Here is a 15,151-nt window from a genome sequence, read left to right as displayed (position 1 = left end):
TTCTCAACTTGTAATGAGGGAACCATAGACACAAGATGAAATTTTATGAGTTATTTATGACTTATCTTTCAAAATGAGGGATCAATTGAAATGCAATGTAAAACAAATAAGAGATGAGATAAATCAAATTTGTTATTCTTCTGTCAAGGCACCTGAAGACTGTTAAAATGTCACCTCAAAGAACTTTTGTTGATCTAGGTATCGCTTTACTTCTTTGCTAAACACATTCATCAAAGTATGTGAATAAACTGACAAAGAGGCATGCAACGTATGTGTAACATTAATTGTAGTATGCATGATTTGATATGTTAAATGTTTAAATTTTACTGACTACTCTAGATATAACCACAGACAATGATTACCTTATATCAACTGCTAAGGGGGTTCTGACAAGATATTTGATCTGTATTGCAACAAAGTATCTGGTAAAATTAGGATGATAGGCTTATCTGATCAAACTGTGAGGGTTGTTCTTGCTTAGTAGTGTATACTGGAAGCTGTTATATTCATTAACAATTCTCTCTATGTTTGTGAAATTCAACACGGCAATGTAGAACTGTCCTTTGAGTCTGTTGTTTCTTTTTTCTGTAATTTTTGCCCTGAGCTGCAGTGGTATGGATGAATTAAAAGTGATCACATCTCTCATAAAGAGTGCAATTCATTACAAGAAGGCAATCTTTTGACTCCAACAAGGATTCTGCTAGCCTGTTTAAATTGATTGAGAATGGGATGTAATCAGAATGCTTGGTAAACCAAGATAACAAAAGCTTTGAAAGGGATTGAATATTTAGTAATTTAAATGTGATAAGAATTTCAAAACATTATATGAATTTAGTATGGAAAGGAACTTAAACCAAATCTAATACAATCTAGATTGAATAGCACAATGTTGATTTGCAAACCAGGATTATTAAATGTAATTACATTTAACATCCTCCTTTAAATCATATTTCTGAGGTACTCTCTTTAGATTGAGAACCTGATATTTTCTTCAGGTGGGTAAAATTAGTTATTACTAAATACACTGAGATATTAAGCAAGTTAAAATTTTTAGTAATGTGGTCTACATCCAGTGCTTACTGTGACTTACTAGAATTCTCTCTTTGTTTCATGGCAATGATTAATAATTGACATACACTTCCCTAATACATGCCAATAAACTTGATACTCAAGGATATTTTTCGCTAAAAATGTTTGATTCATCAAAGGATCATTGTCAGGCATAAATAGGTGTAATACTCTTCAAAATGAGTGCAGATAAATCTAAAGTAGTAAATACTTCACAAGTAGTGGGAAATGGGCATTACAGTGTGTAATGCCCACTATTGTGTATATTGGCATTCAGAAATGTACAAGGCAAACCGCCTTGTAAGTTTCTGAATGCCAATATACACAATATTGGATTTAGAACATTTAAGAATGGTGAAATCCGACATCAATTTAGAAAATGGCACATATGAGGAAACTGAATTGTTCAGCATTAAAATTATGGGATATAGGCAACTCTGCTCAAAATATTTATCAGAAATTAAGATGGTTTAACTTATTTTCAACCCCAACTTTAGTGAAATGTTACCAGAAAAACAGCCAAACCCTAAGCATCTCATCTTAATTTAATCAAAAGCTCAGATGGTGAATTATAATGCAAAATTGGGTGATTTGGTTAGACTAAGACGAATGCATCAAGCTAAGATGACGACTGCTTTAAAAAGCATACAATGCTCCATACAATATGAACAAATATTATGCATTTCCATAACGAGCAAATGTCTGATGGTCTTGTGTACAACTGTTAGTAAGAGAATACTGGAACAAGGTTCAAGATTGATTATGTCTTTTTTTAAAGGGGATAACTAAACACTCATAGAATGTGCTTATATGAGTTATCTCCTGCAAACATCTGTCTCCCATTCCTTCAAGAAAAGAATACATTCTTTTAATAGAGATCAAATGAAACTAAGGGCCTGACTTAGATGTCGGCAGAGGGGAATATCCTGTTTACTGTATTACAATCCCATTGTATCCTATGGGGATCATAATATAGCGGACAGGATTTCTGTCACATTTGTGACAGAGTATTCCTGCCACTGACATCTAAATCAGGCCCTAACTGTGGTACGGTAGTTAAGAGTTTATAGTCCAAATTCTCAGAAATGACATGCAGATGTTGAGTAGTGATCTGACTGTGAACTGGCAATATCCAATTATCAAGACCCGGGTGAAAATATAAGCAAGAGAAGTAGGGTGTGAAGAAATCCTAACAGTAAGGCTAAAGATCAGCCAACCAATGTCTTTACTCAGGTAATATGCCCCAAATGAACCTATATTATATAACAACAGCACTCAGCAAATAAAGCAGAAATAATGTGCTCAAATACTAAAGTGACTTTTTGGTGTAAAACACATACTATAACTAATATTTTACCAGCTATTTTAGATATGAACACACTTACCAAGGGACACTCCAATTAATGCTATATAGTTCTCCTGACTAATGGTGCAATTATGATGCAAGAAGTAAAATCGGAGAGATAAAGCACAATAGTCCTTTTTCAACTAATCATAATCCAGAGACTAAAGGATTCTCTATATATTGATTTTGAATTATTGTCTTCTAAATACAAACAGACATAGAGATGGAATGAAACTTGTGGTGTGATTCCCAAAGGCCCAAAACTGGCTTCAATCAGGACCACAATGTGAATGGACAGGGCACATAATGCAAGGCAAATCCTTATTGGGAATGAGAGTGATAAAATGTTATTCTGCATCTTTGGTTCTACTATTTTAAGTCAGTTCAATGTGGATCATGGAGAGAGACAAATGATCTTAATATTAAAGCACTACATGATTAATGGGCAGGAGAACACCATATTAAAAGGGCAAAGAAAAAAGCAATGCTGCACAACATTGCGGGCTTCTTTGGGAGAGATGTTTAGAAATGCCCTTTAGCTCATACCCACCAGACAGCTATGGTTTGTTAGGGAAACAGCTTATCTAGTAACATTTGATGATACATATCTTAACTTGTAAAAAGAATATTCAATATGTTAGTACCTCTAGGTGTATTGTTTATGTTTCCAACAGCCTCAGTGAAGGAGGTCTCATCAATAGAAGTATTTATTTTTCTACATATGGGGCTAGGAGACATTTTGTGATAGATGCTACTACACTATCGTGTCCATGTATACAGCAAATCAGACTGGTTTTCTACTGAAATGTATGGCTGATGTGGCAGCATTACTTTACATGTACAACCTTAGAGAAGATGACTTTAATGTGGTGATCAATTACTCTAAGGATATGTCACAACACAACATGTGCACAACCAGTTCTAGAGAGACAAACTAAACGTTGAAAAATCTGGGTGTATGTAGTGCAAAGAGGGGCAAGTTACATTGCACATCTTAGCCCACTTTACACCTTAATGCACACCAGTTAGGAATTTGTTTCTTGTTTATTTTTCATGATTACCTCATGATAGAGAAATTAACTACAGTCAATCTAATTATCTCAGATCATACCATGTGTCAGTAAATGTGAATTAAATAGTTGTTTACAGCTGTTTGGGCTGCATAATTATTTATGAAAGGACCATCACATTATCTTCAAAGGGAGGTATTGCATAACAGATTACTTGCAGGTCATCTTCACAGCTGAAGACTTAGCCACGGTTGTCTAGGAGTCCCCTGGAATTTGCACATCTTGTGGTCTTGTGTGCAACTGATACTAAATGATTGCTGGAACAAGATTCAAGATAGATCAGTGATTTTCTTTTAAAACAGATAATAAAACACTAAACAGATTTTTCTATTTGAGTTTTCTCCTACCAAAACTCACCTACTTGCCCTTGAGTATAAAATTGTGTTCTTTTAATGGGCATCAAAAGGAAAGTAATTGTGGTACAAAGGTTAACAGATAGTAGTCCAAAGTCAAAGAAATGACTGAAGAATGTTGTGTAATCATTTGAATATGAACCAGCAATATGACATTATCAAGATTCTTGTAGAATTAAAAGCAAGAGAAATAGACAATGGAGAAATCCTAAGAGTAAGGTTTAAGATTAGACAACTCATTTACTTATTCAGATTGTATACTCCTAAATAATTCAATATTATATTATGACGCACTGAAACAAGTAAAGTGGTAATGACATGCTCAAACACTAAAGTGACATATCCTAAGACATATGCTACAACTGATGCAAAACCTCCAAAGTGCTTGTATGCAGCCAAAAAGCTACATATGCACTTTACTAAAATGTTAAAGGAATAAATAAAACGTACAAATTTAGCAAGAGAAACCAGTTTCCACCTGGCCCACTACTACTAGATTTAGGAGGTCCTCAAAGACATATTCCCACTCAACCCACATAGCATCACATTATTACTGTCTGTGAAACCTTTAAGTGATTCATTCTTAAAAACAAAGCAAGTACCAACCAGGAACCTTCGTAGCTGCACATATGAAATTATACTGCAAGAAAGAGAATTACATGTCCAATAAATTCAAGATTCCTTCAAGATACTGCTACTTAATGTCTACTCATAGACTATAAAACAGCTTAGGTTGTGTGGTGGCTATCCATTATGAACAAAGGGATATTATTCCCAGAAGAAAGCCTCAATCACACTTGCTGTCAGTCAGGACTTTTGGTGAGAGCATAGCCACGCTTTTTGTTGCAGAATATAAAGAAAGATCACACATAAAATTCATAACAGAACACAAAACAATTCAGATGGAGGATGGAAGGGAAATAATCAGACTACTTTTGTCTCAGAGTATTCCTCACTTGTTCTGTGAACCTAACGTTAAACTGCAGTATGTTAAAAGGATTAGCTATGCCTAATATGAATCATAATATTTATTGTAAAGGAAGGCACATTTATCAGTATACATTGTTTAAAAGGTAATAAACATCGTTTTGTGTACAAAAAAATAATGGTTTGCTTGGGGCCTTATGACAACACAATTGGATTTTTAGGTTTACCATGGGTTACTCTGATCTTTTGCTGGAGCTCAGTGAAGTCTGAAACTGTGGTAAAAAAATAAACAAAGTGCTTTGGCTTCGCACAAAGCATTTAAATGAACAAAATCCAAAATAGCTACTGGTGCATTAACACAAACAATCATACATGCACATGAAATAGCAGCCATTTTGAAATACTTTTCTTTTACTTTATGACAAAAACCATTCCAAGGGACTGTCAGCTCCTCAGCACACAGCTGCATGCATGGATGGCTATCTTAGAATATTTTCTGTCGTGGACGGCCATTTTAGAATGTTTTCTGTCAAGGAGACAAAGCATCCCAGTGCTTCCATCCATGTGCGCACATATGTGTGCATGTGCATGCACGAAAACACACCTCTGGTTTATATCTGACTTTATTGTTAACTCACTCGATGTTCGAGATTCATTTTTCTGTGATAAATTGAGAAATAAGGAATGCGTATGTTGCCAGCAAATAGAAAAAATCTAGCAGTCCAGTAGCAGTGTGTAGTTGCTATGCCCTCACAAAAACAATTGAAAAAAAGATTAAAAAACAATAGAGCGGGGAGAGAGGAGAGAAGGGGCAGGGGAACCTCACACAAGTGGGAGAAGGGCTTGTGGAAAATAGGAAGAGAGATTATAGGTGTGGGGATGCGATTGGAGGTATGAACAGACAGAAGAGTGAGAGCAAGAAAAGCCATGCACTGCTATGGAGTGCCAAAGCACAAATGAATGTGAAACCATTAAATGTAAAAAAATAGTTTTATGACATCAGCAATGGAAGATACAACTAACCAATCAAAAAGCAGTGCGAAACCTATGTGCTTCAAGGGAGGGACAAAGGGAAGAATAGGGAGGAAGTCCCTCAATTTGTGATCAGCAGGGGCGTAGCTTCAGGGGGTATTTGAGTTGTTACACCCTGCCCGTAATAAATGTATTTTGTGATAAATAGTTGGGTACATGTGCCTTAAGTCAGGTATGGTGTGATGTCTGTCAGATTTCACCTGGAATGTTTACATACACACAAACGCACTTCCTCTTTCTTTGGGAAGACTTCAAAAATGTTGTTTTTTACAAAACATAATTTGCTTTCTCTCACGTAGTACCCCCTACTACTCTGCATTCGTTTCCCTTTCTGCTGCCCCCTAAACTCCCTCTTGTTCACCCTGCTTATTGTATAATGTATTTTAACATTTTGTGGCAGCGTGATTGTTCGGAATTCTGAAGCTCAAGCCCTGTTTCCACCCCCATCTTACGTGACCATGCTAGCCAAGGGTAATCAAGGAACTGAAGTAGACAAAGAAACCATCCAATCATGTGCGATGAGCAGGCCAAAAGCCCAGTGTAGGTATATTGCTCATTTTGCTTTCTGGGACAGTTAAAGCTGCTTGAAGCGAGACCATAAATATACATCAGCTCCATTTTTAAAATATTTAGCAACATTTTCATCATATACTGTGCAGCCCACCAGTGTAATTATCGGATCTTGCAATTCCATAACGTTCTCAACTACATGTCTGGCCCACGAAATGGGACATAACATGGGTTTTGGTTCACACCACACCAAAATCCGCATGTCCCACTATTTTCTTTGCCTCCCTCCTCAATAATCAACAGGCTGGCCTGCTAATTCTTATGTCAGGAAAACTGAGGAGTTGTGGTTTTGCCTCCAAAGTCATAATTCAGATGTGTGCGACAACATGACCACTCGCAATCAAGGCCCAAGACTGAATGAATAAGAAAACAGAACCTCTACTTACCAGAGTTACGTTTCCCCATTAAACCATAGAACTGTTCTGGTCTAGGTTTTCTTGCAATTCGCTGGAGAAAGTTTTCAAACAACGGCCCCTGTAGTTCATCCTAAACAGGCCAATAAAAATACATTTGTTAGTAACCTGAATAGCTGTTAGGCATCTTATTCCTAGAGAACTGAGCGGTTCTATTTTCAAATCAGTGCTATATTACTCTGAAAGAGCTCCACAACCATCCGAAAACGCACATCCGTTATTATATGTAATACTGTAAGGTACGATTATGTATTTCAAGTAGCAATTTCAAATAAACTCTCGGTGTGAGTTCTTAGAATAAACTGTTTTAGAAATAAGACTTTCAAACTAGCACTGATTTCAAATAATGGAGCACTCTCCAGCAGTTATAAAGAAGCTATTTGGTAGAATAGGCTTGTGCGATATTTCTATTCTGCTGTGTATCACTTAAAGTGCCATTACATCAAAGATAATTCCTATAATTATTTCTCTCTCGTATCACTATGATAAAAAAACAACAAATACATTGTCACTGCCCCCTAAACGTTTTAAGAATAACTGCGAGCTCCATAGATTAATGTAGAGACATACATCAGGATACCTCTTTCTGAAGATTTATCTGGGACATACTGACAATAAAACTAATCAGCCAATGGTGTGAGCACTGGGCATTGAGCATCCATTGAGATGAAAGAAGATGTGTTCGGAGCTTGTATGATCAAGACAACGTATTTTCCATTACTATTATGGCTTGAAATTATCTAAATGGTCCTGAGCCTTGCTAGAGAGGATATTTATCTTGATGACAATTCCAGCTCATCTTCCAACACAAAATAACGTGTTGCTGAGCAATTGGCTTAGTATATCTAGTCACAATTTCTTCAAAAAGGAAAAACTGTAGGTGTCTGTTGTTGCCAGAACATGGATGAAGCACCGCAGCATGTTTTGAAGGGAAGAAATTAAATGCATTGGGAAACCTTACATTTTTTATGACCTGCGTACTTTATTTCTGAAAAACTGCAAAATGCAGTGGTCGCCTTGTAAAACAAGTCCTGGGGTCCAAAGTTCAGTTCAGTAGCCCACAAATTATTGAAATGAAAACAGTTGGAAGAGTAACATTAGAATGCAGGGAATAATAAAAGAAATATAGAAAATAAGGGATATCTGTCTGAAAATCTCTAGTCAATGGTACTACCAAGATTATGACACATGCAAGTGCAGACATAGGAAGAGTGTTCATGTAAAGAGAATGAACAACCCAAACTAGAAGGTGAGCAAGTGTCCCCAAGGGTAAACATTCGTATCTGACAGATGGTACACGAGCGCCTCTAGGGGTAGAAAAGAAAAGTGTCTGATAGAAAGCCATTGATTTCAGGTTATCAGAGTGGGGCAGTCATATCATGAAGCAAAGCATGGTAGAGCAAAGTAACGGAGACTATTAAATACAGCCCAAAGTACAGGATTATTAGGTCATTTGAGGATGCTTCTCAATTAGCATGTTTTCTAGTAGGCATTTTGGGACAGAAAAATAAGTGTTTTCTATTTGTAGTTGAAGAATTGGCTGAAATGTATTTGCAGAAGACACGTCTTCTTCAAATGTGGAATACAGAGAGATCTTTTGTTTTTACATTGTTGTTTTAATGAACCTCCAGGCATTGATACGTTTTGAGCAAGGAACCTGTGAGTGCCTAGGGTTTAAAGCTTTAGAGTTGAAGTAAGCAGTTCACAAAGTATGTGTGGCATAATTTAAGCAAAGCAAGAGCAGGGGTGACATGGTCACATTTTTATGTTAGTCAGAAATCTCGCAGCAGCATGTGGATAGCTCTCAGCAGAGCTAGTCTGGTTTTAGGAAAAGCAGTAATGAGGCCCAAGCTGTAATCACAATGGGACATTTCCAGAGCTTCTACTGCTCATGTTAGGTCGTATACAAAAAGCATAGTCTTCTGCTGTTTTAGTATCTGGAGTTAAAAGCTTGTTGAATTGCGTCTTGAAATGAAGGTTCTCATCCAGGACGAAACCACGGGATCTAGTTCCAAATGAAAGTTTAAAATAGTATGTGTATATTTGTATGGAGTGTTGCACAAAGTGGTGCCCTCTAAAACAGTGAGCCCAGCTTGAAAATCTGCTTTGTACTCTGTTTTTGATATGCTGGCCGCCACCTTAGAATAACAGATTCAGGTTGGATGTCTCATGACCTTACAATCTGTAGCCAAAAGAACGCAGTGCATGTTCTTACCACTGAAGAAAAATGTGTTGTCCGATTTACAATTTAAAGTGATTGGGACGAGAGGAAGAAGAGTGGAACGAGGGCAAACCCGTATAACTCTTCAGTGGCATAAAAGGGGTGGTTTGTGGGAGAAGAACGGCTCTGGGCATCATGTGAGGTTACAGGAGAGAAAATAGAACTTAAGTATTTGTTAGGATTTAGCAGGCCTCCTCTCGATGTGTGAATTCAATCCTCTCTAATGATGGTATATCCTGAGGAAAGCACCATGATGGCCTCTGAAGCATAACGCAGCGAAGAAATACAGATTGCTAGATTGCTGTTGTTTTGAGATATATTGTTTGCATTCTCTAAATGGTGGGTATTAGCTGATCCGCAGTTATGTAATGGTGCTTTATTTGGTTTTGAAGAAAGGGGGGCTGAATTGTGAACTTTTGGGGAAACGCCCTGAACGACGACTCAGTAACAACGACATGCGTGGTTAAGGCACAGAACAAGGGAGTCGGCTGAGGTGGACGACGTGATGAGTCAGGTAAGTTGGGCTGTTTTAGGGGCTGGGAGGGTCGGGTATTTTTAGGGGTTAGGGTTAGGGTTTTAGTTTTAGGGGCGGGGTGGGGGTTGGGGTTTTAGTTTTAGGGGAGGGGCGTCGGGCGGTTTAGGTTTAGGGGCGGGGGAGGGAGGAGAGGGGTATTTTTTGTTTTAGGAGAGGGGTGGGCGGTCGGGGTATTTTTAGTTTTAGGGGCTCGGGTGGGGGGGTTGGGGTTTTAGTTTTAGGGGTGGGGTCAGGGTATTTTTAGTTTTAGGGGCGGGGATGGGGGGTCAGGAGGTTTTAGGTTTAGGGGCGGGGTGGGGGGTCGGGGTATTTTTAGTTTTAGGGACGGTGTGGGGGGTTTGGGTTTTAGTTTTAGAGGGTTGGGGTTTTAGCTTTAGGGGAGGGGCATCAGGCGGTTTAGATTTAGGGGAAGGGAACGGAGGGGGGCATTTTTAGTTTTAGGGGGATGATGGGGGGTCGGGGTATTTTTAGTTTTAGGGGTGGGGGTCCGGCGGTTTAGGTTTGGGGGAGGGGTATTTTGAGTTTTAGGGACGGGGTGGGGGGTCGGGTATTTTTAGTATTTGGGAGTGGGGGGTCGTGGTGGTTTAGGTTTCTAGGGGTGGGGTGGGGGATTGGGGTGGTTTAGTTTTTAGGGGTGAGGGTTGGGGTGGTTTTAGGGGCGGGTGATGGGTTGTGGTAATTTTAGGGGTGGGGGTTGGCGTGATTTTAGGTTTTAGGGGTGGGTTGGGGGTCGGGTAATTTTAGGGGTGGGGTGGGGGGGTTGGGGGAGTTTTAGGTTTTAGGGGCAGTTGGGGGGGCTTGGGGTAGTTTTAGGGGCAGGGGTGTTGGGGTGGTTTTAGGGGTGGGGGTTGGGGAAGTTTAGGTTTTATGGATGGGTGGGGGTTGGGGTTGTTTTAGGGGTGGGGTTTGGGTGGTTTTAGGTTTTAGGGGCGGGGTGCAGGTATGGGGGGTTTAGGTTTAGGGGCGGGGTGGGGGCTCGGATAGTTTTAGGGGTGGGGTGGTTTTGGGTTTAAGGGGTGTGGGTTGGAGTACTTTAGGTTTCAGGGATTGGGTGGGGGTTGGGATTGTTTTAGGGGCAGGGTGGGGGTCGCAGTAATTTTAGGGACGTGGTGGGGTAGTTTTAGGGGCAAGGGTGGGGGGTTGGCGTGGTTTTAGGGGAGGGGTGGGGAGGTCGCAGTAATTTTTAGGGGTGGGGGGCCGGAGGGACGCATGCTGGAACCATGCATGCCTATCACTAATATCTTTACCAGGAATGCCTTTACAACGAAAAATCGTTGTTAAGGCATTCGTGGTAAAGGCATTAGTGGTAACAACGCAGTCATTGTTCCGACCTCGTTGTTCAGGCATGCGTTGTTCCGACATGCATTTGAAACTTTGGGGTTACCATGATTGGTATTAATCTGTGGCATGCTGAATTTGTTCTGTCATCTCATCTGGCCTATCTGTTAGGCTTCAGGATCTGTATTTTTTGTGCTCTGACACACGATTAGCTGCTTAGGGTCCTAGGTTTGGGTTTGTGAAGATTTCCAGACTTGTGATTTTGTGTATTGTGTAGAGCTTTCTTTGTACCTTTATACCTGTGTTACCCGCAATCTTACTTCACACGTAATCCATTATTTCCTTCTCTTCAAGAGGTCAGTTTTATTTGGTTTCCGACCAGATGACCACAAGGAGATAGTGTTGTATATTTTTTGTTATAAGGTAGCATGCAACATTAATTATTTCATTGGATGCAGGGTAGGTTTGTAGAATGTGCAATTTATCAATCACTTGATTGTTCCTTAATGAATATCGCCCTTAGAACATAATTACAATTTCATCTTTGTTCCACTTGCATATTTGGGTGTTTCTGCATTTATATACTTTTCTTTCCAATTTGTCCAGGGAAAGCATAGTAGGCAAACTCTTGCATGGCAATTTTCTTTCTGATATGAGTCTAACCTGACAACAGAGTACCAACGTGTGCATCACAATTTATTACTGAAGTTCGACATTTTAAGGATCAATTGTTTCTGGAGGCAGAACAGGCCACTGCAGTTCTTTCTCTGTTTATATATCCTTCTTTAATTATGATCTCACTGCCTTCCAAGGGTCTCAGGACTCTCCCTGTACTTGGCAATTGCATACTTTCAGTTACAAAAGCTGTATTTGGTAAATGTATTGGTAAAAAACAAACAGAAATTAAGGCAATCCTACCTCCCTCTCAAATGTGTTGCCCATTATTATTATTTTTTAACTATATTGAAAATGCTAAAGACTTCAAGCCAATTTCATCACTTTTATAAGTTTCTGAACATCAATGCTGATACTACTGACTGGACAACAGTTTACATTAACAATCCACCATTCCCGCAGTTAGGACGTTATGTTCTCTGGAATTGTGTGCCAGTGGGGGATACTGACAACGTAGTACATTTTTAAATTACATGTTCGTCTATCTTTGTCTGGTCAAGCAGCGGTTGATCAGGTGTAATGTATGGTGAGACTATTTGTCCAAATAGCTAAATCATTATTGGAAAGAGGTTTCCAGGACCCACTCAAAAATCTTTGGGAAAATGGGTGAGCATAATAATCCAAAAATATTACTGAAACTATCATGTTAGGTCCGGTACAATGTTCTGACGGCTGCGGAAAAAGTCCATGAACCAATGTTGGCTTTGTAAGAACTGCCCATGGCTTTTAACACACAGAACATTAGCTGCATCTGTTCACATATTTGCTGTGGCAAGGACAGAAATCAAAGCAATCAACTTGTTTGGCTGTTTGGTTGATAAGCTGACACAATGAATAAAGATCACATATTATCAGTCGGATTGGACACTGTATGGTTCCTCCATTCAGGGGCATCACTGTCACCCGTTTTTCTAATACTTGTCTGTGTTATTTAGTGCATCTGATAAAGATTAAAGACATCTGCTGCAGTCTTATGTTCACAATATTCAGCTTTGACTCTCAAGTGAAAATGTAAGAATTGAGACAAGCAAGCTCACTGGGTGCCTTTCTGCAAGACATTTAAGGATGAGGAAAATCTGGTTGCAAATGAGAAAATCATAAATTGAGGTCAAATTTCCTAGGTGGCGGGTAGGAAGACTGTAACAAAAGAGGTGGTAAAATATTTTTCCCCGATCTCTAGATCTCACCAAATCAGTCAAGTAGTCGAAAGATGTCCTCACACATTGCTATACAGTATTCACCTTTCCCACTATTCCTAAGCATCCATGGACACTTTAGGCTACAGGTTGATTCAAGATTTGGCTATTGCAAATGCTCTTTTGAGCAGACTGTCCATGAACCTCACTTTGAGAATGTATAAGGATCTTAGCAGGCTAGTGATAGAGTTGCACCCTACAATGGTTGCTGCAGTATGAGAAGATGCCTCCTAGTGTTCTTCAATCATGTCAAATGTAACTGCTGAAATTGTAACTTTTACAATGTATATTTCAGATTAAAATTCTAAACAGATCTTTATGTGCACCATTTGCAGTCAAATTAACAGAGTCTAAAATCTGGTAATATATTTACAAACATGTAATTCAGTGTTCCTTTATTTTCAACCCTACATCCTGCTAAGTTTATGTTATTTTTTTCTAGCTGTAGTTTGTGAAACCATCTGCTACACGCTCATATCTGGTAGCATCTGCTCGCATCTGCAATTTGAATTTTGTGCAGCAACAGTTTTGTGCTGTCTTACCAAAGTATGAAATCAGTCTTAGCACACTACTGTGCCCTTCCAAGGACTAGAACTGTGTCGAGCTAATGTATCCTGCACTTATCTGTAGTAGTTGTGTTAAGCTGCATTGATGTAACACCAGTTGATAACAGGTTTTGTTTCAACGGGCATGCTAGTATAACTGAGTATATGTATCAAAGTTTACTGACTGATCAAAATAAATAATTTCATCATCATTTACAATACAAATCATTACAAACATTAAATAAAATACAGTCAAGTCCAAGATAAGAACAACCCATAAATTGGTGGAATAACAGTCTTCATTAAAATCTCTAATATAGGGCATTCACTTCTCCGCATGATAAGAGTACACTATTCATATTAGGTCCATCATTTATTCAGTCACCATACTTCTATCGGACTGCAGGCTAGTTCCAAAATGTCGTTCTGCCTGATAGTCTAGGCTGCATATAAAACTTTGGACACTGCTATCACTGTTATCAGTGAGGGGTCACCCCTGAATTTTCTATAGGCAGACACAAGCTCAGTTTAGAGAGATTTTTACAGAAGGGCACAATCCATTTCTGTCTGGGAACAGCATATCTAGGGCAGAAAAAAAATGATATGTATCAATTTTCTCTATTCCTATAAACTAGTCGTCAGTGCAGGATAAAGGGTAATAATGCCTTCAATACCTTTAGCATTATATATTCAGATGGCAAGAAATTTAAAGACAGCACAGATGATCAATTCTTATGCGTTGAGTTAAGCGGATGCTAATTACAAGTGCTGAGTGAGTACTAATTACAAGTGCTGAAACTATTTTTTTTTACTTGATTCATTTAATTTTATTGCATTTTACCCTAGTATGCATGATTTGTGCCTATTCACAAAGATATTTTGGAGGATGTAAAGTAGTACTCTTGCAGTACTCTTTCAAGTAATCTTACATTCCTTTTTAAATTGGACCTCAAACCTCTAAAATGCCAATACAATTGAAATATTCAGGGAATATTATTAATATACAATTAGTACTGATAAAAAGGGCTGTGTCCTCTTTCCACTTTTGTCATTATTGAGTTAGATATTTTGTGCCAATTTGGTGAATATTCACCAGTGGCCCCATCTGAATATCTTTATTAAAATATCAATATGCCATCATGTGCAGAACTGAATAAGTTAGCAGAAAAAGACAGCACACTAACAACAATGTTTCAGAAGAGGCTGCGTTACCACCCATTGCATTTCAAGCCTGCAGACAGGCCAGAACCTAGAAATGCAAGCACTGCTTTCTTCCACATTAGCTGGACACACTTTTCATATTGAATGTAACTCAAAAACATTATGAACTGCACCTGATATTTTGCAATGGGAGAACTGCTGCTGATTTGAGGGGTGCCCCCTTGATTTTCAGCAGCTTCTGTGAGTCATTTGTTTTACAAGCCAAGGGATGCACCTTCTTGCTTTGGAGTGACACTTTACCTGATATACTACAAGCAGTATTTCAAGCAACCTCAAATATGCCTGCTTCTTGCTGCTGAAGGCTTGCAAGAATGCATAAACATGTGTCCTTAAATGTAAGTGATTGCTGTGTCCACTCTGTTGTCTAGCAATCTAACTGTGAGCAATTTAAAAATCACTGCCCATACCTTAATGTAATGGGAGAATTGGCACTGAGTTGCTGGCCGTGTGCTTCCTTCTCCCTTGATCAGAATATTGTTTTTGCGGAAAATCAAAATGAACGTACAAGCACTGGACGATAACTTAAAGGCATGCTAAGATGGATCGGTATAATAAAATAGGTTCTAAGGATTTCAAGCAAAGCAATCGTAAAGGTAATCCCAAGAAATATAAGTAAAAGAAAGACCTGTCATTGATAATCTAACCACAAATAAGGTATGTATACCCACTATGGTTTCCAAAATGGCACCCGGCTACTCAATT

At 38.7% G+C, this 15,151-nt stretch overlaps 1 protein-coding gene across 2 annotated transcripts in view; it reads right to left on the bottom strand.

Annotated features, from left to right (window-relative positions):
• LOC138262047 (tachykinin-like peptide) overlaps positions 1-15,151 on the bottom strand; it is a 120,922-nt gene that overhangs the window by 43,934 nt on the left and 61,837 nt on the right. For both annotated transcript variants that reach the window (XM_069211733.1, XM_069211731.1), the window contains exon 3: positions 6,752-6,851. In XM_069211733.1, the coding sequence (XP_069067834.1) occupies positions 6,752-6,851 (100 nt within the window). The remainder of the gene's footprint in view (positions 1-6,751; positions 6,852-15,151) is intronic.

This window comes from Pleurodeles waltl, chromosome 10, assembly GCF_031143425.1.
Source record: "Pleurodeles waltl isolate 20211129_DDA chromosome 10, aPleWal1.hap1.20221129, whole genome shotgun sequence".
Lineage (NCBI taxonomy): Eukaryota > Metazoa > Chordata > Amphibia > Caudata > Salamandridae > Pleurodeles > Pleurodeles waltl.
The sequence above is the reverse complement of the archived record's forward strand: the minus strand, read 5'-3'. Positions and strand labels throughout refer to the sequence as shown.